The 14,371-nt window shown below is 45.9% G+C and overlaps 4 protein-coding genes across 4 annotated transcripts; all 4 read left to right on the top strand.

The window, feature by feature from the left end:
• The first annotated feature begins 1,406 nt into the window (after window positions 1-1,406).
• Window positions 1,407-2,943, top strand: ASPGLDRAFT_52894 (ankyrin repeat domain-containing protein). The gene is made up of 2 exons (XM_022547858.1): window positions 1,407-2,203; window positions 2,261-2,943. The coding sequence occupies exons 1-2, from the start codon at window positions 1,824-1,826 to the stop codon at window positions 2,763-2,765; spliced, it is 885 nt and encodes a 294-aa protein (XP_022395973.1). The 5' UTR covers window positions 1,407-1,823; the 3' UTR covers window positions 2,766-2,943.
• Window positions 2,944-4,961: 2,018 nt separating this feature from the next.
• ASPGLDRAFT_137232 (uncharacterized protein) lies at window positions 4,962-5,540 on the top strand (the record flags this gene model as incomplete). Its single annotated transcript, XM_022541511.1, has 2 exons — window positions 4,962-5,357; window positions 5,430-5,540. Coding segments are annotated over 2 exons (507 nt in total), but the record flags the coding sequence as incomplete, so codon positions are not given.
• A 2,203-nt stretch (window positions 5,541-7,743) lies between these two features.
• ASPGLDRAFT_77756 (uncharacterized protein) lies at window positions 7,744-9,599 on the top strand. The gene is made up of 2 exons (XM_022549915.1): window positions 7,744-9,375; window positions 9,432-9,599. Exons 1-2 carry the CDS (start codon window positions 7,814-7,816, stop codon window positions 9,481-9,483), a joined length of 1,614 nt encoding a protein of 537 aa, XP_022395971.1. The 5' UTR covers window positions 7,744-7,813; the 3' UTR covers window positions 9,484-9,599.
• A 1,086-nt stretch (window positions 9,600-10,685) lies between these two features.
• On the top strand, window positions 10,686-12,155 carry ASPGLDRAFT_91730 (uncharacterized protein; the record flags this gene model as incomplete). Its single annotated transcript, XM_022550506.1, has 1 exon — window positions 10,686-12,155. A coding segment is annotated over one exon (1,470 nt), but the record flags the coding sequence as incomplete, so codon positions are not given.
• Between the last annotated feature and the right edge of the window lie 2,216 nt (window positions 12,156-14,371).

Raw genomic sequence — 14,371 nt, 5'->3', positions numbered from 1 at the left:
AAGGGACGATGAATGGGGATTGGAAGCATTGGAGGAGGCAATTCGAACAGGAGAAGGATAGCAGGAAGGGTAGCCTAAGCTGGAGTCAGCCTAGGCCGCACCCATTCCGCACGAAACACAAGGAGAGCACTGTGCTCGAAAGCCCTGCGCAAACAGGCGGTCTGGGGCGAGGAAAAGGATCAGAAAGAGTATGGAAGGGGGCTAGTGCCCCAGGAACTTATAGGGATAAGAGACTGTAGAATAGCTAACGGCCTCAAGTCCACGGATAATGGTCTGTCATAGCTCTAGGGCTCGGTATGGACAATAAACTTGATTAAATAATAATAATTAGGACCTGTGAATTACTGTTTCTGTTAGGTTTGCCATTTCGGGTATGGTGTCCCAATACGCTGTACTGTAAACACCGCCCGCCTCAGAGAATATAAAAACCGACCTCTCGCTGTTCTATCACTCCATCCCTCCAATTTCTTCAACTTTTCTTCTCCTCCCCCTCTTTATTCTACACCCACCCGATCGCCTGCGTGCGCTCGCTGACCCCCCCCCCCCCCCCTTTTTTTTGGGTCGCAAACTGCGGCTGAGCATCAGTCTCCATCTTTGCCTTCATTACTGTCACCTCTCTCAACCTTTGGAGAGCAGACTGGCGGTCTCTTGACATGGTTGATACAGCTTCCTGGTCTTGATTAACTTATACTGAATTACATTCCTTAGCCTTAGTACCTCCATTCCTATGTCTATAGAAAATTAACAACAGTGCAATCTGCTGACTGTCACTAGATGCCAGTTGTTTTCCAATTGTCAGAAATCTATCTTGTCCTGCCCCCAAATTGCCTCCTGTGCAAGGCTGGGTTGCTCAATGATTGCTTTTGTTGTTTGAATATCCAATGGCAAAAATGCCTCATCAATTGTTGGTGACCAGTGTTCTGTGAAAGCCCAGATTCCAAATTCTGGACTTCTGTCTAGAATCATAGTAGCACTCAGCTGTGCCTCTTTTCTTTCATTGTCTAGGCTGACTGGGTGTCTCAGTGATATGCATCCTGCCCAAAATGGTCAATGAATGCATTGAATTCCCAAAGACTGGCACGAGGAAGGCATTCGCAATTGGCTACCCATAGAAAGTTATTTTAAGCACAAGACAGAAGTGTCCATGCAGCGCTCCTGGCGGCTCGAGAAAAATTGCAGGCCGAATTTTGTCAATTGGACAAAGAATGCCTGTGTCTTCCATGTCCCATGCACGGCCTGTCTCAGCTATGAGGCAATGCCACTGCATCTGACGGGCCCATGTCCAGTACGGACGAGGCAAAGCTGCATAGTGCCCCAGCTGTTCTCAGCATTCAGTGATGTCGGTCATGCAATGACAGCATCTACATCTCCAACTGGTCCCTCAATGCCAATCGATTCTTGGTCTGGTGCATGCCAGGAGGTGAAGTTGGTGGCGCAGCTTGCAATCAAGGTTTGCTACCAGTCCTCAAAGGATGATCATCATGTCAGAGGATGGAACACTACAGCCTCATCACCATCTGAGGTCCAATCATGGAATGCTGCAATTGTTTGTTTTATTCCGTTATATAGCCTCGTCTAATTGGTCCTTTGACTCCCTCGCCTTATTCCCCTGAGTAGGCGACCTCCGAGTACGGATCCGGACATACGAGCCCCCGGAATCCACTTCAAATCCAACTACAGTATGATCAGCATCACTGCTACTTTGTTTACCATCACCAGAACGCCTCACTGTCAGCCTTAGGCCACCGATCATGATTATGGATTGGATTTAAACAGATTCAATACTCTCTCTAACCATCAACAATCAATACGACTTCACCATCATGCCCGGATCTCCCCTACAGTCAGACGATGAAAGCGCGTGCAGAGTGAGCAGCGAGGCGTGGGAGCAGCGTCTACTCAAGGCAGAAGGCTTGGACCAAACAAGGTCAATTATGGATGGCTGGCGTGCAGAAGAGTCGGCCTTGGAGCCAGACCTGGATTCTCTTTGTTTCTATGAATCATTGGTGGCAGCATTTCACCGTGGAGACGTACCATTGGTGAAGTACTTCTTGGAGGAAGGAGTCCAAATAACTTATACACTGAGCTATGATGCTGTCAGTGATGCGGTACCAGAGAACAAGAGACTGGAGATCCTTGAAACTTTGTACCGACATGGGTGGGATCTCAATCAAAAGTCACCATGGCGTTTTACAATCTTGAGGTGAAAGAATCTACTTTCCTTCCCTTTCCTTTCCAGGTATACTGATTAAGCCTGCAGTGATTCCGTCAAGAATGAAGGAGTAGTTCAATGGCTGCTTGATCACGGAGCAGATCCAAATCCAAGAACACCCATCTATTGTGTCCCAATCAGCATTGCTGCCAGGGACGCCTCTCTGGACACCATCAAACTGTTACTTGAATGGGGTGCTGATCCAACCAGAAGCATTGCTCTGAAATACGCGATCATGAGAGATGATGAACACTGGCAGACTGTGATAGAGACACTTCTTGATCATGGTTGTGGTATTAATGACTCCAACAGCTTTGGTATAAGCCACAGAGGAAGGCCTCGTACAGATCCAGGGACTGTACTGCATTCTGCTGCCTTATGGAACCGCCATCATATGATCCCATTCCTGCTGGAAAAAGGTGCTGATCCGTTGAAGGTTACTGAGACGGGACTTACACCTGCCCAGTATGCCTTGGAAAACGGCAGTGAGGAAGCCGCGAGTATTTTGGCTGAGGAAGAGAGGCAATCCAATGCCCGGCAGGGAGAAATATAGGAAGCCCATATTCTAAAATGAAACAAACGATTGTTTTGTAACATCAGTCAAAAGGTTACCAAGGCTATTATTGGCCCCTACAAATCATTGGATGGATCAGTGGATGGTATATGGTATATACAGAGTATATGAGGATGTCCTCCTGAAAATTGTGATTGGCCAATTTTCAGCCATTTAAGGGCGGCATTTCATACCAATTGGAAAGCTGTCACTAGCGATGAATGCTATCTTAACCAGTGCGAAGCTCGTACCTACCCTGAGAGCCCTCATCAAAGCGGCGTCCATAAGAGGAAAGTCTAGAAAAACAGGTACCTATAGGAACATACATATTACCAGCTTACCTGATAGAGCGGATTATCTGGTAGTTTTCTTGTTTTACGAGCACAGCAAAGTTTGAACTCCATGAGCCGCCTCAAAGTGGCGTCCTCTGCTTTCTGCTATTAGTGGCCCTAAATTCAAAAACTCATACTTCAATGCACAGACTCACCGCGAGAGACATGTATTCAGCCACTTTTCATCGCAAAGCTGTTGCCGGATCTTTTTGGATGTGATAATGATTAACGTATATTATTATTATTATTATTATTGTTCATACACGCATCTGTCGGCCTTGCAGGCCGAGTGGCGGCAGGTCCTGCGGGGCGGCCGATCTTGTTTCCGTCCTTATTTCTGCAAGCGCATAACCTTGGCTGTGCTATACTGCCGGTTGCTTCATGTCCGTTGCTGTGACTCGGTATGCGGTTGGTAGAGCCTGAAACTGGCCCAAAAGGCCTGTCTCAAGCATGAACCGTGTAAGGTAGGCCCGGTAATCCAGCTCCTGCCTTGACCCCTGTGTAAGATGGCACATCTGGGGTCTTGCCTGGTTTGTACAGTGGAGTAGAACATGGTGTGTATCTTGGAGGCCATGTCTGCAAGAGCATTCAGTCGATTCCATAGCCTTAAAGGTACCAAGATAGCTGGCCAGCACAATCTTTCCAGTTTGCATTTGAATGAGAACTGATGTAGCGGCTCTCTGAAGGCCTTGGTATAGTTGTATTGATGTGACGGCTCAACGACCAGACAAACATTGCCAACATGCCAAAAGATGCCATACAAGCAATATGGACAAACAAGGGCTCAAGCCGCATCGCACAAAGGCTTATATAGAGACTGCACTCGCCAGATAGATTTCCTCTCCTTTTTCCTTCCCAGATTCGATATTCTCGTTGATGGCTACAATAGTCAAGATAGGAATTCAGTTCGTTATTATCTTCTATTTCGAGCCCGTGACAATTGATGCTTTTGAAGTCTCTTTCCATAAGCGACGGAGAGAGCTCCCATGGGTGGAAGCAGCCCATTCAGTCTTCCATGCACTGGTTGCTTCTATGCAGAGGCTTCTTCAAGTGCTGGCCATGAGAGTGAGCTCTTCCGCACCATTGGGTGCCAGGGAATTAGCAGCTTCTTTTGCAAGAGCATCAGCACACTCATTGCTGTAGATGTCTTCATGACCTGGGAGCCAATACAGTCATATATCCCAGCCACATTCCTGTAGTTGAGATGCAGTGCGTGTAATTTCACTCAGGATATATTGGCCAGACTACCCAGTGAATGTGGATTTGGATAGTGAAGTCTTGAAGGATGGTCTGGATCAGCTCTACTATGTACAGAAACATAGAGCTGTTGACATGTCCCTGAAGTCCCTGAAGAGCTGCCTGACTATCAGAGAAGATCCATACCTCCTGAAGTTGAGGTTGGCTTTGAGCCCTAACCCTATCTAGTGCGACGGTCTCGTGCAATATGAATCTATTGGTAGGCTATCTGACGAAATTCTAACATGAGGAGGGAAAGGAAAGAGGCAGGCCTGCCGGCGACGAGCTATTTAGTGTGTGCGAGGGGTTTAAGCGATGCCCAGTAGATGTTCTACGCCAAACAGGTCAAAGTAATCAAACATGCTATACATCTCACAAGCGTCCATGCTCCGTAACACTGGGAGCCACACTGGCAGTCACGATACCGGAAGGCCCTTGAGGCTTACATTCAACCTTACCAGCAGCGCTATTTAGAGACACAGTCTATATCAACTGCCCGGTCTTCAGCAGAAGGTATCTCTGATATAGATATCCTTGTGACATCAGCCGCATCTCTACAGCCACAAACAACTGCCAATTATGAGCTTTCACGGTATCTTGGAAGTGGTAAGCTTATCCTCTACCTCTTCCTTCCCTGATACTAACATCTATAGGTACTCAAATTGTGAATCCACGAGTGTACTGGAGAGGTCATCAACATGAATATCCCATCCTGGCAAACGTTGCCCGAGATGTTCTTACAACACCAGCCAGTGGTTCTGGTGTTGAGCGGTTATCCAATTCTGTTTGGGATATCTGCCACTACCGCCGGGGCTTGCTAAAACCGAAAACAATCAAGGAGCTGATGTTTATGTGTACAACAAAGTTTGATATGGAATCCAAGCAGCTTTCCCTGATGGAAGAGTACTTCACTACCCAAGAAACACAAGCAGCAGAGGAAAAGGATGCTTGGAAAAAACAAGATGAGTTTAACCCAATTAGTGATGATGAGGATGAACTATCTTCTGCTGGGGCCATATCTCAAGTTATCCAACTTCCTAGTGAGCGTGCACTTGCGAAGAGAAGGGCTGAAGCTATATCAGATGAAGCTGATGAGATTCCTCTACCTGATAATAGCTATCTGCAAGGCAAGAGTAGTACTCAGAGGCGCTCATCAGGGCGGCTTCCAAAGCGCTCAAGACGTGATGATGATTTTGTGTATGGATAGCTATTAATCTAATAGACTAACAAATGAAAAAAAAAAAAAAAAAAAAAAAAAACCCATTTTAATTTAAACTTTGCTTATATCATATCTACCTGAGTATTTATCGAATATTTAAACTAATCTGTAAGCAAAATACTTGAAAATACAGATAGATTTTGCATAAAATATGCATATCACGGAATTTCTATGTTTGTCCTGTTTATATTTCGTTCCTCTAATTTCTCGGTTGCAGGGGTACATTAATGGCAGCTCTGTCTACTAGTTGTACAAGCTGTAAATGGCTTTTTTATTTAGATGAGAACTTGACCTATTGGCATGCCATTAAGCCATCGAAATTGCATGTCAGGTCTCTCAATAACATTGCTTTATGCATATTATGCACTACGTCGTAATAGGGAAATTTTTGGTGGCATTAAGTCATTTACATCATTTACAAGTTTTGGCCGTTAAGGGGATTTAGTCCGCCGTACTTCACGGTGGTTCCGGGAGATAGTCCGCATGATGCCCTGGAGTGGTTTTCTTGGACTAAGTGTCTTAGTAGTCTGCGTTAGAGACAAGTACTTCGTCACGGCCATGCTACTCAGTGGTATTTTGCTCTCCTGAAATCCTGATCCTTTGCCGCCGGCAGTGCAGATAGGCATTTTAAGGCCTTATCAGGATATCATGTGTTATGCGGCGCAGCACAACTTGAAGATCCATGTCAAAAGCAGCATGTGGAACAGTGGGTCTTGAACTAATGGATGGTGCATATGTATCGGGTATATTGCCGATTTGAGTGAGCGCTTAAGCTAGCCATTGTCAATCACAATACAGATCGGCTAGCCTGGCGCCTCAATCATCCTTTGGTCTGTCCGTCGTTGATAAACACCTTGAGCATAGGCGTATCGCTTCATCCCAGTTATTACAGCTCCTTCGGCAATTCTTCCTTTTAGACCTTGGTGACGAACATAGGAAACGTTTGAAGGAAGGTAAAAACATAGAAAGGAAAAGAAACGGATGAGTAAAACCATCGATACAGAGGTAGGTGAAAGAGACTGAGGCTCGAGAGATGAGAAAGGCAGATAAAACTAAACCAAGACAGGAAGATATCTGAAGCAGCGGTGATCCTGACTTCAATTGCCCGGATGAAGAGAATAACAATAGGAAGAAAAGCATAGTAACATACATATCCCGGGTAAATATAACAATTTGAACACCAAAATGCAAAGTCCTTATACATTTCAAGGCCAAGGCCAAGTGAAACGATAACTGTGGGGATCATTCAAAATACGACAACTTAAGATTTATCGGACGATTGAAGCCGACAAATTGACATGTTAAATGGATATGCTCTCAGAATAGAATCTCAAATTCAAGCAGTGTGAGTGAAGGTGGACAACTTCTGGAAGCTCGCCAGCCGCATGCGGATAACGGTGGCTGGTAATCTGCAAAATCCAGAGTAGTTTAAGGCTAATAAAATTCTTTGGACATACATATTCCATAATCTTTCGTCCTTGACCTCCCACAAATGGCTCTGAGAGCTGAACACATACTCCGTACATAGATATTTACCGCATGTACTGTCGAGTAATGAACCATGGGTCATTCCTGATTTGATATGCAAATGTGCAGATCTTATCTTTGTGCCCAATCGGAATAGAAAGTTATTACCAATGGGACAGGTACCCGCATAGTTCCTAATTCGGTGTCAGGCACATGACGCTACAAGGCTCGTATGTGTGGTATCTGTTATTACAATACAGTATTTAATGGTAAACAGAGAAACGGAATTTAATGGTAAACAGAGAAACGGAATTTTTTTGATCCCAGAGCCTGGGTTCTCCCTAACAAACGCTGCTTTTTCAAACCGATCTCACCCCCCCGACTCTTATGATGTGTTTCCAGCCAACAGTTACATAGTCGTTACTACAGACTTTTTTGTCACGTTTGTGCATTCCATAATGCCAAATACTGTCCAATCAAATTTGGCCAAATTTATCCCTTGTTTAGACACCCAGGGTCCCGGCCTTCCATGGCATCAACGGAATATTCCCCTTCGCCCCGGATTCCTGACAGACCCTCTGGCGAACCCAAAATCATGTATTCGGGCTAAACTGGGAAGTTCCCGCATCAAGGCGCTGACCGCAGTGGTTTTGATTCTCCTCTTAGTGGGCCTCATGAAGGGGTACACTGTGTCCGTTGAATCCCCTCTGCACGCCAACTCCAGTTCCGTCCTTGACTCCGATCCCGACTCCGACTCCGACTCCGACCTTTACTGTGGCCATCCTGTTTTTCGAATGGTTGACGAAGCCCAGCGCTCTTTCGAAGCGGTGAAATCACGCCAGTCCCGGTCGTTGCCGGAAGCAGTGGCCGAATATAAAAGAAGATATGGGTTGCCGCCGCCGCCGCACTTTGACAAATGGTACGAATTTGCTGTCGCACGAGGGACAGTCTTGGTAGATGAATTTGATACAATTTATCACAATCTGCTTCCCTTTTGGGCCCTCGAGCCGAAAACTATTCGATCTCGCACGAGAGAGGACCTGGGGTACGATAACCGACTGGTGGGCATATCAATACGCCAGGGCAAGTCGGACAACCGCGGTGAAGGACAGGGAAATTTTCAATCTACAGCAATTCAGGCCATGGTTTCTTCTTTTGCTCACTTGCTGCCGGATATGGATCTCGCTTTTAATATCCATGATGAGCCTCGCGTGGTAGTCCCGCACGATAGTCTGGACAAGATGGTCACCCTAGGCCGAGAAGTGCAGTCACGTCTGCTCCTCAATGAGCAGGACTTGAAGAATCAGTTTTCAAAGACGCCAGGCCAGCTTGATGAAGACATTGCTAACAATCCGCGGACCCGATTTCACGACATTGGGATGCAGGAGACATGGCTTTTTAGTCGATTATCTTGTCCACTTGATTCGCCTGCAAGACAACTCAATGGAGGCGCACCAGACAACCCAGATATCCTTGGTGATGCCTCACTAGGTCTCATTTCTAACCATACAGCTTTCAGCGACATCTGTCAAACCCCATCACTCCAATACCGCCTGGGCTTCTTTGACAAGCCCAACGCCTGCAAGCTGTCACCAGAATTGACACCAGTATTTTCAATGTCAAAACTGTCTTCTTTCCAGGATATCCTCTACCCATCTCCGTGGTATTATACTGACCAAATCTATTTTGACAAAGATAAAGCTGTTGATTGGGACCAACACATTACCCAGTTGTATTGGAGGGGAGCGACATCAGGTGGATTCAGTGATAAAGGGACATGGCGCCAGCAGCTGCGGCAGTATTTGGTGGATGAGCTCACTCATTCTCATTCTAATACAACAGAATTGATACTTTCGCAGAAGCGCCCAGGCCCAGAGGAGTGCAATATATGGGAGGAAAGTTGGGATCTCAAAGAAGCTCATGTCAAGTCCAATGAGCTTTTCAATATCAAATTTACCGAGGTAAAGCAATGCAGCACAACTGATTGCGACGAGGAGGATGCGTACTTTGACACAGCACGACGAGAGAAGCAGTCAGAGGCATGGAAGTACCGTTACCTCCTGGATATGGACGGCAACGCCTACAGTGGACGATTTTATGCTTTCCTGCAAAGCTACGCCGTAATTATGAAGTTATCATTCTTCAGAGAATGGCACGAAAATATCCTCTTTCCCTGGGTACATTATGTACCCCTAAGCCTTAAGACGATCGGCTACGCCGAGATTCTCCGATTTTTCGAGCAAGATACAAAAGGGCAGACAGCGGCCAAGCGTATTGCGGATTCTGGGCGCAATTGGGCTCACACGACATTGAGGCATGAAGATATGGAGGTGTATATGTTCCGATTATTGCTGGAGTGAGTAATTTCTGAATTTCCTTTCCCTAGTCTCTCGTATTAATCGGATTGTACAGGTATGGGCGTTTGGTCGACGACAATCGTGAATCACTTGGATACCATAAATGACCATATCATTCTTTAGTACATAGCATTTTCTTATATAATAACTGCTTTAGACTTGTAAATGGACATTTCACCCTATATACAGGTTAGGTTCTCAAGTGAAAAGCGAGCGTGTGGTGTCTCGTTTAGTTATCGGGCATACAAGCTACTTCAGCGTCTCACGCTAGTGCAGTGCATGTACTCCGCATAAAACACACGTAAATGATACTGCGACAGTCGTATTGATGTAAATCTTTTTGAAATTCCTAAATTCCCAGTGTATTCACATATTACCATGAAATAAGACCATGGAAGACAACAGTGACAGGAGCAATCTGAAATCAGAGAAGTATCCAATACTAATTTACACCGAGCTTTACACGGTATTACGCATTGGACAACGGTATTTTCCTGGTCCCGAGCGGCAAGGTGTAATTTCGAATAACTAGTCTGAATTAGGGTTACTGGTTCCACGGGCTTGCCGCCGGCAGTATCCGTCCGCAAATTACTGCGGAGACAAAAAAAAAAAAAAAAAAAAAAAAAAAAAAAAAAAAAAAAAAAAAAGAAAAAAAAAAAAAAAAAAAAAAAAAAAAAAAAAAAAAAAAAAAACATTGAGACAACCGCACTAACATATGCATTGCGGCGCGGATCGGCTACAGCGACAGTTGGAATATCAGCATTAAAAAGAGTCTGTGGGGCGGTTTTGCGGCTCATAACTCGTGCTCTGTGTGCATTGCTCATTTTCTGGTTGGGAAAACATCACAGGCTAACCATTGACTATCATTATATTCTATGCAGGATTGATTACAGAAGAAACCCTTACCGATACCGCCAGTGACAAATCCACTTTACGGAGTACTTATTTACTTGTACTGTAATAGTCATCAAATACGTCCGCACCGGTGCTTGTACTCGACCTGGCTAGTCGTTTAACTGGAATTTTACTGTAATCGATGATTACCTGATGCCTTTTCTAACATAGCATCCGCTGTTCTCTCCATCGCAAGTTCCTCTTTACTTTGCTTTCGCATGCTCCAGTTTACGATTCCTCTTTTTTGGGAGCGCATTCCGACCCGATTCCTTCCTTTTCTATCCCTCTTTCACTGTCCTGGGTTTTATTTCTCCGTTTTCATTCGCTTTGTCTTTGTGCAATGGGCCTCACCGAGCCCTTTACATTACTGCTCTGTTGGTTGTTAGCAGCCACAAGCACTGTTCGAGCCGACTCTCCCTTTGAACTCTCATGGTCCGACGAAAGCTATGGCCCAGATGGCCCATGGCAGGCAGTCACTGTTAGCATCGGTGTAGGTGCTGCACAAAGTGTCCCACTGTACCCTGGCGGTCGCTGGTCTACCTACATTATGTCGACTGACATCTGCGATAATGAAAATCTGACCGTTTCCTGCGATTCGGATTCCTCCAGTCTCATCGACATGAGCAAATTGTCAAAAGCCACAAACATTACCGAGCCAGGGAGCTGGGATGAATATGGTTATGCCTCTGCACCGTCGCTGTATAGGTGGGGCGCTTTCTACGACACAATGAACATCGGATATGGCACCACTGTTCCAAATGCCAGTATGGTCGCGCTCTATGGTGCTTACCAGACATTCCCGGGAGGGTTGGTTGCTCCTGTCACAGTTGGGATATTGTCCATGGGGGCACCAGCATTGCTTCATGAATGGGATGTCACAATGACATTTATTTCAAGTTACATGTACAGCGCTGGAGGAGCGAGGAAGACCCCGTCATACTCCTATGGCATGCATATTGGCTCTGCAGCCCTTGGACTCAAGGGCTCTGTCTTCCTTGGTGGCTATGATAAAAGTCGCCTTGTTGGGGAAGTGTCTACACAGTCATTTACTCCGACTGGAGCAAATCCCGGGGGTAATCTTGTGATTGAAATGACGGATATTGGCCTCGGTGTTGCGACTGGAGGATCGCCCTGGGCCTATGATCAGAAGGATGGCCTCTTATCGCAGTCCAACAGCAGTATGGATCTTCCAATCACAGTGGAAGTTAGCCCCCAAACACCTTATCTATACCTTCCAAAGAGCGCCTGCGATGCAATTACAGCAGAGCTCCCGGTCACTTTCAACAGCAGTCTGGGCTTGTACTTCTGGGACACTAAGGATGAGATTTACACCAACATCACGTCGTCTGCCGCCTATCTCTCCTTTACATTCGTAAAAGACATGGCTGAGAATGGGAACACCACCATTAAAGTCCCATTCGCCCTTTTGAACCTCACATTGGAAGCACCACTTGTACAAGAACCAACCCTTTATTTCCCCTGCTACCCAGTCAATTCATCCTACAGTCTTGGGAGAGCTTTTCTTCAGGCCGCATTTGTGGGTGAAAGTTTTGGGAATGGTAATGGCAACGGCATCTGGTACCTTGGCCAGGCTGCCGGCCCGGGAGCCTCCGAGAAAGAAGTAACCGATATTGGACTGGCAGATAACAAGCTTTCGGCCTCAACCAGCAAGTGGGAAGACACCTGGAACGGGTATTGGAATCCACTTCCTGGAGGTGCCGATTCAACAAGCACCAATTCTTCCAACTCAAAGACTTCCGACACTGCTGCCGCTGACAGCGGCCTCTCAACTGGAGCCAAGGCCGGAATAGGACTTGGATGCGGCGCTGCTGGTGTGATTCTGATAGGTGCGGTTGCTTGGTTCCTTATCATCCGCCGCAGACGCGCGGGCGCGGAAGCTGCCAATTCCAATGCGAAGATCAGATCGATGGGACATCACAACACCCTCCAGCTGCATCCACAAGAACTCGAAGCTAGCCCGGCAAAGGGTCAAATGCCAGTGGAAGTTCCGGCGGACTCCATCGTCCGATATGAACTGGGTTGATATAGTTTCTTCTGCACTTTAGGTTTCCAGCTTTGGATATTGCCTGTGAATTCCCTGTTGAGACTCACTCTTTTTATTCTCACTGCCTAATGTCTATTGACTTGTGTTGGCCTCGTCAAATATGTAATCCCGTACTTGTTAATACTGGGTGTATGTTACCATGCGTCTTGTTTATCTATTTCCTACAAAATATACCCCATTTAACAATGAGATGGTTAGTGTCACGGCTCGGACTAGTAGGTACTGATGAAATGATATTCCTATCTAAACTAGGTTGCCATCGATGAGAATATCGAATCTGGAGAGGAAAAAAAGAAGAGGAACCTATATACAGGATAAGGGGGATATATCTATGGGTTGTGCGGCAGCGCCAGTGCTTTGTTTGTTTGCTTGCCCAGCTGGCGGCGTTTGCCTCGCCAGTTGTGAGGACCGCTCACAGTCCAGTGCCTTAGGCCGCCAAGGGCGGGCTGACATGAAACGGATAAACCAATGAAGCGATTGAATTCCGAGTTGGGGAAGCTGGGGAGCCGATTGTCCGGACTGCACGAGACTATATAGGAAGAGAAACTTGAATTACACAGAGGGTGACATTGATATCTATAGACACCGTAGATGGTAGAATGAGTGTAGGGGTCGGCACGAATAACGAATATATTCATATTCGTTATGAATATTCGTAATTTTAGTCACATGGTAATGGTGATCAGTTATAGCTGGAGTGATGAGACTTCACTTAATGTTCTGTGCCTAATGAACAATATGATCTGCTGAGGTTTTTATTACTCAATTCATTGAATCAAAGCAGCAGCTTGTTGGGGAATGCCAGCAAGATGCTCTAGGAGTTATCACTTGGTGTTCTCTAAACTATATACATCTTGTGACGGTCTCGAGCAATATGAATCTATTGGTAGACTATCTGACGAAATTCTAACATGAGGAAAGAAAGGAAAGAGGCAGGCCTGCCGGCGACGAGCTATCTAGTGTGCGCTCGGGGTTTAAGCGATGCTCAGTGAATGTTCTACACCAAACAGGCCAAAATAATCAAACATGCTGTGCAGCTCGCTAGCGTCCATGCTCCGTGACACATCTCTCAACAGCATCATCTTCCGCATCATCTCACCTTTCAGAGAATGTTGATGTAGCCCTAATAGATCCCTACCACAGCTAAACAATCTCTCTACTGAGACTTCAGCTGCTGGGATGGCAGGATAGTCCCTGGCTGCAGCTGCCATCCATGGGTATTCATCCTTGTGCGTCCTCCACCAACCAAATAACCAATCTTCATTCTTTGTTACAGATTCATCAACCATCAGTCATCAGTCATCACCACACCTTCCTTGAAGTAGCAGTCAATATCTGAACACTGGATCACTTGTGGTTGCATTTTCTGTAGGACACAAGCCTCCAGGCTTTGCCGCTTATTGTCCTGATGAAGTTGATGAACTTTTGACATTGGTTGCTCCAGTAGTGATTGCTCCGTTCTGGTCACGTGTATACCTCTCACGTGCTGGAAGCAAAGGATATAAGTCTCGTCAACGCTGATGGCACATCATTCTTCTTCTTCTTTCCTCATGTTGATTATTCTCGTTGATAGCTACTTAGGTAGAGCACATGAGTTGATGTTCCATTATCCTGGCTGAGCTCCGTGACAGATATAGCTATCAATACCTTGAAATCGGAAACGTCCTTTATTGGGTACATTGGAATCCTCTGAGTTGTACTTTCCCAACATGTTGAAATACAGCTTAGATGCCAGTGTTTCATTATTTGATGCATTATTAGCTGTGATTGTGAGAAGCTTCTCCTCAATCTGAAGCTCAACAAGTGTGACGGCTCAACGCCAGACAAACAGCGCCAACATATCAAACGATGGCATACAAACAATACGGACAAACAAGGGCTTAAGCCGCACCACACAAATGTCGATAAAGACCGTTCATCGCCCAGATAGATTTCCTTTTCTTCTTCTTTCCCAGATTCGAGATTTTCGTCGATAGCTACAATAGTTTAGATAAGAATTCAGTTCGTTAATATCTACTATTCCGAGTAGCGGGGGG

Source organism: Aspergillus glaucus (assembly GCF_001890805.1).
Source record: "Aspergillus glaucus CBS 516.65 unplaced genomic scaffold ASPGLscaffold_33, whole genome shotgun sequence".
Lineage (NCBI taxonomy): Eukaryota > Fungi > Ascomycota > Eurotiomycetes > Eurotiales > Aspergillaceae > Aspergillus > Aspergillus glaucus.
Note: the sequence above shows the minus strand (reverse complement) of the source record. Positions and strands in the feature narration are given on the sequence as shown.

Coding starts and splice junctions, on each gene's coding strand:
- ASPGLDRAFT_52894 (XM_022547858.1), top strand. CDS start 1,824: ATGCCCGGATCTCCCCTACAGTCAGACGATGAAAGCGCGTGCAGAGTG. Junction 2,204..2,260: donor TGGCGTTTTACAATCTTGAG/GTGAAAGAATCT, acceptor TTAAGCCTGCAG/TGATTCCGTCAAGAATGAAG.
- ASPGLDRAFT_77756 (XM_022549915.1), top strand. CDS start 7,814: ATGGTTGACGAAGCCCAGCGCTCTTTCGAAGCGGTGAAATCACGCCAG. Junction 9,376..9,431: donor ATGTTCCGATTATTGCTGGA/GTGAGTAATTTC, acceptor CGGATTGTACAG/GTATGGGCGTTTGGTCGACG.